The 13672-nt window shown below is 51.2% G+C and overlaps 6 protein-coding genes across 6 annotated transcripts; 3 read left to right on the top strand and 3 right to left on the bottom strand.

The window, feature by feature from the left end:
- The first annotated feature begins 119 nt into the window (after positions 1–119).
- On the top strand, positions 120–1779 carry PV06_03102 (uncharacterized protein). The gene is made up of 3 exons (XM_016403858.1): positions 120–577; positions 634–943; positions 1029–1779. The coding sequence occupies exon 3, from the start codon at positions 1051–1053 to the stop codon at positions 1471–1473; it is 423 nt and encodes a 140-aa protein (XP_016264863.1). The 5' UTR covers positions 120–577; positions 634–943; positions 1029–1050; the 3' UTR covers positions 1474–1779.
- A 290-nt stretch (positions 1780–2069) lies between these two features.
- Positions 2070–3781, bottom strand: PV06_03101 (uncharacterized protein; the record flags this gene model as incomplete). Its single annotated transcript, XM_016403857.1, has 2 exons — positions 3455–3781; positions 2070–3374 (listed from the first exon to the last, which is right to left on the bottom strand). Exons 1-2 carry the CDS (start codon positions 3755–3757, stop codon positions 2070–2072), a joined length of 1608 nt encoding a protein of 535 aa, XP_016264862.1. The 5' UTR covers positions 3758–3781.
- Positions 3782–4013: 232 nt separating this feature from the next.
- Positions 4014–6602, bottom strand: PV06_03100 (uncharacterized protein). Its single transcript, XM_016403856.1, has one exon. It carries the CDS (start codon positions 6509–6511, stop codon positions 4073–4075), a length of 2439 nt encoding a protein of 812 aa, XP_016264861.1. The 5' UTR covers positions 6512–6602; the 3' UTR covers positions 4014–4072.
- Positions 6603–6744: 142 nt separating this feature from the next.
- PV06_03099 (uncharacterized protein) lies at positions 6745–7952 on the top strand. Its single transcript, XM_016403855.1, has 3 exons — positions 6745–6886; positions 6990–7068; positions 7482–7952. Exons 1-3 carry the CDS (start codon positions 6807–6809, stop codon positions 7593–7595), a joined length of 273 nt encoding a protein of 90 aa, XP_016264860.1. The 5' UTR covers positions 6745–6806; the 3' UTR covers positions 7596–7952.
- Positions 7935–9776, top strand: PV06_03098 (uncharacterized protein). The gene is made up of 2 exons (XM_016403854.1): positions 7935–8611; positions 8692–9776. Exons 1-2 carry the CDS (start codon positions 8497–8499, stop codon positions 9603–9605), a joined length of 1029 nt encoding a protein of 342 aa, XP_016264859.1. The 5' UTR covers positions 7935–8496; the 3' UTR covers positions 9606–9776.
- A 374-nt stretch (positions 9777–10150) lies between these two features.
- On the bottom strand, positions 10151–12219 carry PV06_03097 (uncharacterized protein). The gene is made up of 3 exons (XM_016403853.1): positions 11781–12219; positions 11646–11728; positions 10151–11597 (listed from the first exon to the last, which is right to left on the bottom strand). The coding sequence occupies exons 1-3, from the start codon at positions 12010–12012 to the stop codon at positions 10851–10853; spliced, it is 1062 nt and encodes a 353-aa protein (XP_016264858.1). The 5' UTR covers positions 12013–12219; the 3' UTR covers positions 10151–10850.
- Positions 12220–13672: the final 1453 nt, after the last annotated feature.

The following is a 13672-nucleotide window of genomic DNA, read 5'->3' as shown; positions in this document are numbered from 1 at the left end:
TAGAAGACAACGGTGGAGTATCTACGACCCCTGAGGGCGTAATCTCACGGACATAGTTTCAATTGCACTTGAGAACACCTGAATGTATATCTACATTTTGATCGATGAGATCCCTTGGTGCCAGAGACACCACGAACCATACACGCGGGACTTGTGCGATGACGAAATCTGCAACATATGGTTCTTAGAAAGATGCACATTTACGGAAGCGAGGACCATTCCTCGATGCCGCAGAGACGCGAACGAAACCAACTCAATAAGCAGTTTTCCTTAGCCGATATCCTATGATCATGCACGACTTTCTACCTGGATACTTCGTATTGTAAAATAGGCCTTGTTCCAGACGGGTTACTACGGTCCAGCGCCCAAGGTAATCAATAAAGGACCCTGGAATGTGATAAGGGCGAGGCGTTCCCGCATCAGGCGATGTCCACTTTTCATCCAGCATCCAGTCACTGGATCCATTGCTGAATCAATTCAGTCAGGCCTTTTCTCTTCGTCAATGCTGCTGGATGGATTCGGGCAGACTGGTCGACCTCGCCAATGCTGCTGAATTCATACAGTCAACCCTTCCGAGGTGAGTGTAAAAGGGGGCCCTTGGACATTGCTGCCTGAGAACTCATCTTTTGTAAGGAGAACGTTTCATGTTGTTAAGCTCACCAGGAGCAAGGACGAGAGGATCCAGGACGATAATTGAACTGGGTCTGGGCCTCTCTGCTCCACCAATTCACTTGCACCAAAGTCGAGGGGACAATAAAGGAGTATTGACGCTCTAAAATAGACACTCCCGCGGCACGGTTGAATCATCGGCCTTTGGCGCGTCATCACGTGAAATTACAACCACCTGGTGTTGACGAGGAAGAGAGAGGCGGGCGGTCAATATGGAGGGGAGACTTAACGCCAAAACGGATGTCTATTCGAGGTTGGACAAACACTTCTCCTGGTATGTGATCAGTCTGTTGTAGGGAGGAGCGTTTTGGATATGTTCCCAACTGGAATGCGCCGTGAGCTAACAAGGCTAAATCTAGACGAGAAAGCACTGGCCAACCGATGTCGAAAGGCTTTTTAGAATGGCATATCCGGAAATATCCTCCCAATGACCTCATACTGAGAAGAAAGGTATTGGGTTTACATGATTGGCCAACGCTGATTGACGACCTCCTGCCGCTGTTCCACGGAGTGGAGGAGTGGCCAGAAGCCCTCATGCAGAAGCTCTTGAAAAAGATCCAAAACAAGATGCCGCTGATCCATAAGCGCCAGGAGCACCAAAGGCTCATGTCGAAGCAACGACACGACCAGGCCGCCAGAGAGCGACGTGCACAGGTGACGAACAATGCTCGATTCAACACGGAAGACGGTGAGATGGTCCAGACCTACGACACGGAGTCGAACGGCCCAAACCCAAATCCAAATCCTCCTGCTCATCCAGAGCCTCAACCGCAAACTCGCCTAAACATTCCTCTGGAGCAATAAGGCAGGTGGAGGGCAGGCATGGGGCCTCGGCATGAATCGCTCTTCGACGGCGATCATTCAGATCTGCACGATATGGTCCTGTGGGAAATATTCCAACACGACCAGGCTCGTTAGATCGTTTCTGAGGTTGGATGCTTTGCTGTTCTTTTACGGTCATCTGGGAGGAGGTTGGCGGTTGGTCAAATTTGTCTTTAGCTATGGGTGGGTGTTTTGATAGACATGGTAGCTTGTATAATGATCATCCGTTGGTGCCTTGCTCGGGATACCGTCACTGTGAAGGGCAGTCCAAACAGATGTGGTGCCAGACATGGACACAGTCCTAGATTCAACGGTGTTGTCAATGATGTGCAACCTGTGTCCAGCACAGTCCGCAACAAAGGACAAAGGGATCAAAACCACACACAAGGCACAAGACATCGTTATCATTCATGTTTTGGGCTCTGTTCTCCCGCTCGTTCTAAAAACGCCTTGGCTATGCTATGCTATGACATGCAACGCTATGCTCAAACACACACACCACCGCCACACACCACACAATTCCCTCCTGCTCCCCTCCCCTCCTGCTCCCCTCCCCTCCTGCTCCCCCCCCCCCCTTTCTACTCCTCCAGCTCGGCCTTGTACGCCGCCACGTCCTCCTGCCTCAACCAGCCAAACTGCACGGCGCTCGCCAGGAGCTCAGCAACGTCCTCTGGCATCAGCGTGGGGACGGCGTCGAGGTATAGCGCCACAGCCTCCAGCTTCCGCCAGAGGGCCGTCTGCAGTCTCCTGGCGGCGCCGCTGCTGCCGGCCACCGCCCTCCCCCTCCTCGCCAACAGCTCCCTCGCAAAGTACCAAAGCCACATGACATTGGTTTTCGGAAGGAACCGCTGGTATTTGTCGATGACCGCCTTTTTTTCCTCGCCCTCCTGCATCTCCGCCAGGGCTTCCGTCGTGGCCTCGACCGCCTTGGCCCAGTCCCTCACCTTGCGGTAGGTGTTGAATTGGCGCTGGTCGGACGCGTCGTTGCCGACGATGTCGTTGTCTTCCCAATACACAATCGGGTCGGCGATGATGACTTGCTCTCCAGTCTCGCTTTGGATCCGGGCGCGGGAGAGCGTGTAGTCGATGACGGTGACGTGGAGGTTGGAGAGGCCGAGATTGGCCTTGGGTTCGTCCGTCATGTTCTGGACAAGGTTTTCATCAATGTCGGTTGTTGTTGTTGTTGTTGTTGTTGTTGTTGTTGTTGTTGTTGTTGCGGTGCCACCACCATTCACCAATCGTGCTCGCGCCTTGCAGCAGATGTTGCCGGTGTGTAGGTCTCTGTGTTCGAACTCGACCGATTCTTCGGCACTAGCGAGAATCATGGCCGTCTTCCAGAAGATGTCGTATGCTTGAAATGCAGAGAGAGTGGAAATGCTTCCGACACATTTTCCGGCGTGGTCCATCTCGATAAGAACGTAGGTCTGGTCGGAGGAAAAGACTTCGGTCGGGTCGCGGTTCTGTGCGTCCGGGCTGCCCGTGGCTTTGAAGTTGCGAAACGCTTCGAGAAGGACGTCGGGGTAGCTTCCACTGACAACGTGGACGCCTCGACATCTGGCAAAACCGTGCATGCGGTCGAGGGCGAGTAGGAGTTGAACTTCTCGGGTGATGGATTCCAGGTCGGCGATGTCGTCCGCCTCTCTCGATTTCTCCACGTCGAAGGCGATGACTTTGATCACGAGTCCACCACGCTCTTCGACCTTGATGGCTTCCTCGGCGTCTTTTGGCCTGAGCTCAAAGACGTCGGCGTACGCGCCTTCACCGAGCTTGGTGCAAACAAATTTCCGTCCCATGCTTCGGCCGAATTCTTGGAAGTCTTGTACCTGTCGGTCAACAAGTGAGAGGAGTGGTGCAAGTAACTGCATTTTGTTCGGTCCAAGGTTCTGTAGAAGGCCGTGTTAGTAGTGTCTGAAGGCATCCTGTCCACACGGTGGAAAAGTGTTATTTCACAGGTGTAACTGACCGCCATTTTCTTCGATGATGTTGGTTTCCGTCGTCCCCGAAGATGCGGATTGCGTCTCGTCGGTGGCTTTTGCGATGGCTCAGAGGCTTTCTCAGTAGGTCGATTCGGCTTGACTGCATCATCTTGGACTGTCAGTTGATCCATCTTCTCAATGATCGCGTTCTCATCGCCCCCTCCAAAGAGATCATAGTGCATGTCTCTCGATGGCACCCGTGATCCTTTCTTTTTGCTATACGTCTTCTCCACGCGGCGGCCAGGCCACTGCTGGTTCTCAAGTACGCACAGAGCCTCGAGTTCCGCCATTTTGTCTCTCTGCCTGTTTTCCCCTTCTTCGCAATATTTTTAACAATGAAGTTGAGGCTTACCGGTCAGGGACTTGTTTAAAGGTGACACGCTCCAGATCTAGCCTGATAGCGTTAGCGTCGGAAGAGGCCGTGATCGTGCCGGTTGCCGGGAAACTGAAAAATTGAAGCGGCGTGATTTTCTGTGATCTTCCTTAGTGGTGTGGGTGTGTCTTGGCGGATATTTTCTGCCGCTGCTTTGTGTCTATTCAAAAAGAGGTACGTGTGCAAATGGTTCACCACCTATTGCTCTATTGATCCCATCTGTGCAATCTATTCACTTCCTATAATCATCCCAAGACGGGTTGAAAATATCCCTATACTGAACCACATCTTCCGACATTGCCTGGATAGCGGTCTCTTTCACAGGTAGAGTCCGTCTTCTGCCCCCACGAGATCTAGCCTTCTGTTTACGAGGCAGAAAGACCACCTCAACTCTATCGTACGCATCGATGATTCTGGCCGGCTTCATGTCCCACATCCTGTCGTACATGTTCCAGTAGCGCTTGAGAGCAGTCCTTTTGTACCGTCTCATCCAGCCTTCTGGTTTGTAGTACATCCCAGGCCCAAAAATCCAACGAAGATTGGATATGTATGCCCAGCGGATGCGGTGTTCCTCGATCTTGACGCCATAGGTATCGCGAAGCTTTTTCAATATGCGGGTCCAACGTAGGCATTGCTCGGGGGGTACATTGCGCATTCCCTTGCGAGGCTTGAAGCACCATTTTATCAAAGCGGTTTGAAATGATGCGTTGAACAGGGAGTTCAAATTGGAATCGCGGCGAGCGAGGGTGGTGTTATAAATTTGTTCGTACAAGCCGCCCGCCCTGTAGACTTCTGCTAGCCAGTAGGTGAGAGCCTCGAGCTCTTTGACACGGCCTGCCTGGCCCAAAGCGCTCAGAGAATCTCGCCAATGCTTCACCGGAAAGGACGCACCAGAGACCAGCAAGTTTTGAAGCATTCCAATCAGAAATGCGGTCTGATCCCACCCTTCTGATCGAATAAGTTGAGTCATGCTTTTGGGTCGCAACATCCTGGCAATGGCCGACGGTAGAGCCGCAGTAAAGACCTTGTTACGCTCTTGTAAACTCTTGCTTAAGGTGGCAGCAGCAGGCCAATCACCGACAAGCAGCATTGATTTGACCATTAGCATGGCAGAGCGCAGTTCGGCTTCTTCGTTGAGGCTCTCTTTACACAAAATTGTCAAAGTACGATTGATCTGCTTCCAGTCTTTGATCCGGCAGTACTCTAGCAAGAGTTTCTCCTGCAACTCCAGGTCCTCGAAGACTTCATGATGCATGTCTGTATTGACGATATTCTGGATCATCTCCCACCTGCCTGAATAGCACAATCTTTGGATGATCTGTCCAAAAGAAGACGATCCGGTGTCGATCTCGAGTTCCTTCAATTTCTCAAACCTGGCATGCAACATAGTGTTGTCGTGTGACGTGATTGCTATTTCTCGCAGAGCGACGGGTCCAACTTCGATTAGACCAATCAGCCTAAGGCTGTTGACCGCAAAATCAAAGGAAAATGCGCGGGTAGCGAAAGCTCGAGCTATGAATTCGTCGCTCAGCTTCTTGGGCGTGGGGCCTAACTCATTGCTGGCCACGATATTCATGCTTTCAGGAGAGAAGCCTATCACCCTGCTTTTTGCTCGTGACCATTCTCGGCGTGCTTGTGCCTCGAACGAAGCTCCGGACGCGCTCAGGGGTCCCAGGAAGCTGCCGAGTTGTTTGTCTTGAGTTGCCAGGTGCCTGATGAATGGCACCAGAACCTCGAAAACAGTTGGCAGATCTCGTTTTGAAATTAAATAGTCATGTATCATAAAAGCATCAGAGGCACGATTTGATTCCCAGAGTCCTGGGATAATTTCGTCGTAGATATGTGCATTAGGGACGAGGTCGTAGATGTTGCAGAAATGACGAAGAGCAGATGTTGTGCTTGAGCGGCAAGCAGCCGAAAACGCGGCCAAAAGATCTTCTCGGCCTCGATATATGCGATATTGAGGTTCCAATAACCACCTTGCAATTTTCGAAGCATTCTCTGGTTGTTCACCCTCCAGACTCGCACCCACAACCTCGGCAAAGAAAGCTGGCCTGATCATTTTGAATTTGAGAGCTGCTTTGCAGACTTGGGAGAGGAAAGGATAATCAATGCTCCCGGCTGAAAGGAAGGTGAACCACAGAGCATTGACCAAAGGGTCCTTATCGTCGAAGCGAATCAATTCTCCGCGATACATAGTTCCACGCCAGACTGCTTTGATTCCTTCGTGCCCATTCATCAGAGCTTGCGTTCGGGTTAAGAGATGCCATAACTCGATATTCTGACGCTGCGGTGGCTTATCAATCAAACGTGATCCAATGTATCTCTGATGGCCAATATCCGCCTCAAGGCGCAATTGTTCTTTGGTTCGAATGCCGTGGATGAATGCATCCTCAAGTAAGCATTCCCATTCTCTGCTCTGTTGATCGTCCCTGGAGTGGTGCTGAGTGCCGCATTCTAACTCTTGCTGTTGAGTATAGAAATTGACTCCAGATCTGGTAGAGGAAGAGTAATATTGTCTAGAAGAGCCATCTTGAAGCCGACACCCGAAGAGCTCTCGTGCGGCTTGCAGAATAAAGGCATCTTTTGCAGAAGCACATGCTCTAAATCGAGGTGCGTGGTGAAGACATGTCTTCGGCCGTCTAAGAAGACCTCGTGTCGCTAATCGCATGTAGCGAATAGGATCAAAGTCGAGGCCAACACTCTGATAGAGCGTCTGAAAATGTCAAATAGGCTTCGGTGATACAAGATGCATCTTTTACGATGCCCAATGCGGTTGTAAGGAGTTCGAAAAAAGATCAGGAGATGCCATTACGAGCAATACAGCGAGTCACGTGTTGAAGCTTTTGGGCTTGGCACAAGCTCCTTCCGCTGAACCTCGACTTGACGGTCATCGCAGTTGGTCTTGCAAGCTACAACATTGTCAACACTCAGTACGATCGATCTCAATCTTCCGAGCCGACAACATGGTTACTCCTACAGCTGCCCGCATGATGCAGGCCACCCGAGCCCGCGTGTTCAGACAATCCCCAGCTCAAATGAAAGGGTCAGTCTTTCCACACCAGTTTCTCTACACAACTACTCCTAGGAGCAGACAATAGTGCACAACGCATGCGATGGAGGGATTATGCTGACTCGAATGTGTACAGCTTTGTTATGCGCGAGAACCGAGTGCCATACTACCAACGCCTCTTCCAGAACCACGATGGAAAAAGACAATGGTGGAAGGTTAGTGATAAATTTTACGCCTACCCTAAAATCGTTCGATGAGTACCTCGAGATTCTGCCGGATGGATGAAAATGAGGAGCTGGATATGTTGCTATAGCAGAGTGGGCGGCATCAAGTGGTTCCGTCTTGCACACCCGACCCCGAGCTTGGCTTGCTGCATTTCTCACTACGCAGTTCACTATCCTCAAGATTATGTATGCAGACGCATCGACTCGGAAGAGAATTGGGCTGCCGCATTACGGCTCCTCAAATTCTGCCATCGCTTTAAGAATCTCGACCACGGCTACATGGGAGTGCTTCCGGAGGGAACCTTGCTGACTCCCGCTAACCCGGGCGCATCTGTGCTTTCTTCATTTCTTGTTCTGCTGTTGAACCTGCGAGGCCATGAGATTGCTAACCTTTCATGCTCTAGACATCGCGAAGCCCGTACATCCTTTACCCTTACTACACTTTGCTGATCGGCTCTTTGGCCTATTCGGTGTACGGCATGACCCGCATGCTTTTTGGCCACAAGACAGTCTGGTAGATGGACATTCGAGTACAGACCGGAGGAGGATCGAGGCTGGAGTGCAAGATGTAAAGTAGTCTGACCAGACTCAGTTGTACATATTTGACCGCACGGTCGATATCGGTAGCGAAGTGCACTCGAAGATCATATCGAACTTGAGCAAATTTTGTCAGCTCGTTTCTCCTGCTTCTGTCTGCGCATCTTTGAATTGTTTCCGAGGACAGATCTCCCTGGTACTCGCGGTCGTGATAACCCCGAATATGGCATCTGGATATTGTACTCTCACGTGCCAATTCATACAGACAACCATCAACCACATGACCACCCTCGACAATCTCGAGAGGTGAGTCTACTGATCAAATTGGTTACAAGATCTCTACGAATCGCAATGGATATGGCACGCACGTTGACATTATATTCACATCGATGTTCCCATCTGCCACGGCTGATTTTTACACGGTGGTTTATTGCTGCACGTTGATTGGCGGTGGTCTCGGAGATTGCCTGACGCAGACATCACCTCGAAGCGACGCCTATCATAACCATGAAGAGCTCTTTGTGTCAAGAGTCGAGGTCAACCCTGGTTCTTCTGACCTGGAATTTCCAAGAAAATTGATGGCTACTTCCAGAGAAACCATGCGACGCCCTCTTCTGCTGCCTTCGGCTTCGGTCGTTTTGCTCTTCTTAGAAGCTGAGACGCTTTACCGCATGACCACTGGCCTGGAGATGATGATCACAAGGGTTCTGCCGAATTTCCATGCACATGTCTACAATCTCTGAGAACCTTTCAATGACTTTCACTCCTGACTCTCCAGACCCATGAACATTTTTGATACACTTATATATACGATGTCTTGCAGAGCTGGCCTTGCTAGACTTGAGCGTCCCCCTTCCCCTGTGCGCACTGAACTAAATCGAGATGTTTCACTTATGTTTCGCTCTGTTGCTGCTTGCAAGTCTATCATTTTCCTTTCCTCTGGCTAGTCTGGGTAACAATCAGATGCGAGACGTTCCAGACTTTGTTCGGCAATATGGTAGGCGACAAGTACAACACAACGCTTGATTCAAAGGCGTTGCAGGAGAAAACCTTTTGCTAACTTTTGTTTACACCTAGCGCCCGTAGCATACCTTTGCTCCACGGAAATATATTTTCCCAGCGACATAGGGGCGCAAATCGCCCATACGCATCCTGAAGACGACTTTGGGAACGCCATCACGCCGCCTACAGCCTTGACCTTGTCCAACCTCGATGGCCTGAATGCCTTCGCGGACGGCGGCATAAACGTGTACCTGACTTCCAACGAAGGCATCCAGGCACTTCCATCTTGGTTTAGGGGCTCCCGCCCGCAAGCCGATGGCAGCACACCCTCCATCGTCGGCTGCGCGGTGGTGACGGTGGCCAAACCCAACGACACTCTCGACGCGTTTTACTTCTACTTCTACGCCTACAACCAGGGAAACTGGGTCCTGGGGACGCCGACACTCGAGTTCGGCGACCACGTGGGGGACTGGGAACACACCATGGTTCGGTTCGTCGACGGCGCACCCACGGCGGTGTACTACTCGCAGCACAGCAGCGGTGAGGCGTTCACCTACGCGGCGACCCAAAAGGGTCCCGACGGCGTAAGGCCCGTCGTGTACGTCGCCAACGGGACGCACGCCAACTACGCCATCCCGGGACCGCACGACCACACGTTGCCTGATTTGAACACAGTCGCGGGTCCATTGACCGACCATACTGACCAGGGGCCGACGTGGGATCCGATTGTGGACGCGTACGTGTATAGCTTCGACAACACCACGGGGGTGTTCGAGGCGTACAACGGCGTAGATCCGGTAGGTTGGTTGAACTTTGCGGGACGGTGGGGGGACAATCAGCTCCCTGATAGTACGCCAGGCCAGATCGACGTATTTGGGGAGAGAAAGTACGTCGCCGGACCTACGGGGCCGAGGGACAAGGACCTGGGGAGGACGGGCGTGTGTCCCAACGGGAAGAGTTGTGATGTCAGGGATGTCTTGGTGCCGTGATGGTTTTGGACAAAGGACCTCGAATGAGCTCGTTTACTTGTAATTGTCCTTTCTTGGGACAGATCAACGGCGTGGATCGGTTTGGGCACGAGCAGCGGCATATGGTAATGAATATGGTAATGAATATGGTAATGAATATGGTAATGAATATGGTAATGAATATGGTAATGAAAATACTGTGTCGTGTGTACAGAGTATAACGAGATAGAGATTAGGAGAGACGGTCAGATATATCGAACGGTCATACTTGAAGGACGGAAATGTAAATGCTGCAGGACACTTTCGGCACACAGGCATGTGGAATGCATCAGAAAACCAAGGTCCATAATGGGAGATCGGATCAGATTTATACGGTATTGAGAAGGGAAAACGTGCACCGAAACGTCCCATCTTCATTTCTTCACACATACATTTACACGCACCGGAGGAAAAAAGAGGTAGCTGGCTGGTCTGTACTAAGATGAAATGAAAAATATCGTCCACAAGAAGTGAACCAAGTCTGTCGAGGCGGCATCACATAATCCGCGGCTCCCTCTCCCTCCCCCCCTCTTACAGTAAGGCATACAGAAAATGGAAGAAAACTGAAAACAAAAAAGAAGCAGAAGAATAGATAAAAGCAGAACGACAGCCAGCCCTTTGAGTACAAATCGTGCATTTTCGGAAAGGACAAATCAGTTGTCGCTCAGAGATCCGGCCATATACAAGATTTGAATTACAACGGGGATAAAAAGAAAGAGGAGGTCCGGGGTTGCACAATGAGAAAGGTCTGTCTGTCTGAAGTAGTTGTTGGGCATACTACTGTTGCCGTTGCCGTCTGTGATGCGTGTCGTGTGTCATGTTTCTCGTCCCATCATGAAAGAGACGTCGAGTCGTGAGAACTTGTTCGTAACCTGGTGTCTCTAGGAGGAAGAAGACGAAGTGGTCGACATCACAGAACACGACGGTCCAGGTAGGAGAGACTGGGACTTTCAGAACAGGCATGGCGACATGATGTTGTAGCCATATCATAGGTATATGGCACATGTCGCCATCCGTCGTGCGTGGGTCGAGAAACGCTCGCGCGTATATAATAAATCTTTTCTGAATAAAAACGAAAAGCCCAATGTCTTTTTTTGCGGAAGGGACTGGAGTTTGGCTCGCTTTGTAGAAGTAGAAAACGCTTGGAGAAACAAAACTTTCCAAACGCTTGAATCGGTGAAGGACCGTTTCCCTCCCCAAAACCTCAGAGACCTTCTGGTAGGTAGCTTAAATGAAGTTCTTGGTCATGACGACTGGATCTGCTTTGATTCTCATGGGAGCAGGGTGATGGAAAGTGGTCCAACCTTCCGGAGCCTTGGTGAGCTCGTGAGCTTCCGAGTGGCTCTTGAGCCTGGATGAGGAGTGGTGGTGGTGGTGGTCTCCTCTTACGCTGACGCGGCCTGATGAGCCCTGATGTGAGGTGGCTTTGTCCGGTAGCCAGTTCTTGAAGAGGGGCTTGAAGCAAGGGATGCAGGCGCAGACGATGCCGGTACCAACTTCGACGACGGACCATTTCATGGTCGGGACGGAGCCTTGGGTCACGTCGAGACTCTCAACACCTTCTAGGACGCTGATACGCAACGCCGAGGCGACAGTTGCAAAAAGACCAATCGCAAAGAGCAGAGACACGACGTACTTTTGCCTCCGAGGAAGATGGAGTCTCCAAAACACGGGGAGTGGAAGGGTGCAGAGCAAAAAGTCGGTAAAGATTGAAAAGGCCGTCGAGAAATAGTAGAATTTATCAATCGGCAGGCAATTTCGTGGAAGTGTGAAATCCCACGCCCCCTCGACCGGTTTGCATTGGAATATGGTGACGAGGATACTGCAGATCCATACACTGAGGATGGCGGCGCTGAGGGCGTACATGATCCTTCGAAACGTGGGCGTGGGGAAGACTCGGATGTAGGACACGACGATGCTGATCTTGACCAGCATGAGCGCCGTCACGTACATGACTTGACATATCCATAGTGTCTGACCTCGTTAGTAAGTGCCCCTGGAGGGTAGCAGCAGCAGACTCACCTGGACAGTCTTTTTGATCTTCTGAACGAGGTCAGCGTTTTGTGGCAAATCCCAGACATGATCCCCGAGGCCATATCGTACGCCTGACATTAGGTCAACAATCAAACCCTTGAGATGTGTGCCACTCGGACCTACCAACAATGGCCATGGCGGAAAAGGCCGTTGCAAACAGACCAGCAGCTACCATAAGGTAGTCATCGGCGGCGACATGCTTGACGACGAATGCCCGCACGATCAGCCGAACGCCAATGAACACTGAAGTTACCGCAATGAAGCAAATGTTCAATGTCTTCAATTCCCCTTGCAAGGAATCGTGTGGCAAGAACTCCCCTTTGAATTGGTTGGGGTTGGTGATGCTGCTGCTCATATTGGATGGCTGTGGTTGAGAGAATTTGCCGCCTTCCTTCGTCAGGCTGGATGGGGGCCTGGTCTACTTCGAATGCTCGGCGAGTGAGTGGCGGTTAGTGGTCTCGAACGATAAACCAAGATGAGAATCAACAAGCAACCATCCACAAGCAAAACGAAGGACAGAGGGTTGATTGTTTCATTCAGGCTGCAGCGATTCAAGGAAAAGGACAACGACCGGTATAAGAGGAATCATGATGCAGATGGAGCTGCTCAAGGCGCTCCAGACCACCTTACCATTTAGTGCGGCATATCGTGTTTGCCCGGGATGTTGGGGAAAGAGGTCTTACCCTGCTCGAGGGCAACGACCAATGTTGTAGCCGGTCATGTCTGAGTCTGCCAAATGCAGTACACTTACTACGAGGTAACAGTGCGTGACCGAGGGCGTGTATGGTGTGAAGGCGGTTGCAGGATTGACCAACACCACTCGAGGACGTCGAAATAGCACAGCTAGCGCGAAGTGGCTCAAGCCGAATCCGGCGTCTTGGCGCGGCCCCTGAACGGCCTCGATGTGAAAATCATCCATTCGCCTCGTTGATTGGTGCTGCTCCTTCAATTAGACCTTCCAATCCAGGTCGAAATGTCCTCTGGACAATCGCGCATCCCAGTCCGTGGCCGCTCCTCCACGAGGTTATTGCGCCTCACCGGGCCCTAGGAGAAGACATCGGCACGTCGATCAAGGTTCAAGCGTGGGGTGATGGCTGCATTGATTCTCTGCTTCATCTGTCGAGGTGGCGGACCCCCGACGCTCCCCTCCCGATTATTCAACACATATTGAGGGCCAATAAGTATGCCCAAATGGCCAGGATGGACCTCATTGAGGAGGACTTCCCGTGTGAGAGAGGGGGGTGGTGTCATGGAACCACGAGGCATTTCCACAGAAAACGGCTCGAAAGCATCGACCGAGATTCAAGCGTGCCCCATGCCCTGGCGTCTTGATCCTTTCATCTGTTACGACGGAAGTGGTGCTTCAAAATGGCCAGCCACATGTATTAATGCAAAGACGCAGGCCACTGACAACGGCGGGCGACACTTCCGAAATTACAAATGACCCTTGTGCGTCGTGGTTTGCAGCTTTTGGAGGCCGAATGAGGTAGTTCAGCATGGGCTTTTCATTCACTTCTGCATGGTATTCAGCTTATGGTTGCTAGGATTAATATCAAAACTACAGGAATTCCCTTCGGACAATTTTCTCAACAAAGTTTGGAAAAATGTCGCCAGGGGTAAGCGAGGAACATCCGGGGCATGACAGCGGAATATGCGGCAATGCCCTGTCTGCTACACACCCTCTCGAACGGGATTTGGGCTGGTGGCTTGATCATCCCACCAAACTTGCGATTGTGGTTTGGTGGGTGGTGGAAACCACCAAAAGCCGCTCTACATATTGTGGAGATAGAGAACACCAAATTGGAAATTGGACAGATGAAGGAGTTCGAAACAGTATGGATGAGGAGGAGTTTTGTGCAATTGGCCCATTTCATCACATCTTGGAGGCTCCTGGACAAGCGGCACGGTTGAATCTGGGGTGTGTACTCTTCATCCCAACAAAGTAACTCCAAAGGTCAAAACTCAAGGGGGCGAAGTGATGCGTCAGGAGTCTTTATTTCCGTGATGCTACTGTC

This window comes from Exophiala oligosperma, assembly GCF_000835515.1.
Source record: "Exophiala oligosperma strain CBS 72588 unplaced genomic scaffold supercont1.3, whole genome shotgun sequence".
Lineage (NCBI taxonomy): Eukaryota > Fungi > Ascomycota > Eurotiomycetes > Chaetothyriales > Herpotrichiellaceae > Exophiala > Exophiala oligosperma.
The sequence above is the reverse complement of the archived record's forward strand: the minus strand, read 5'-3'. Positions and strand labels throughout refer to the sequence as shown.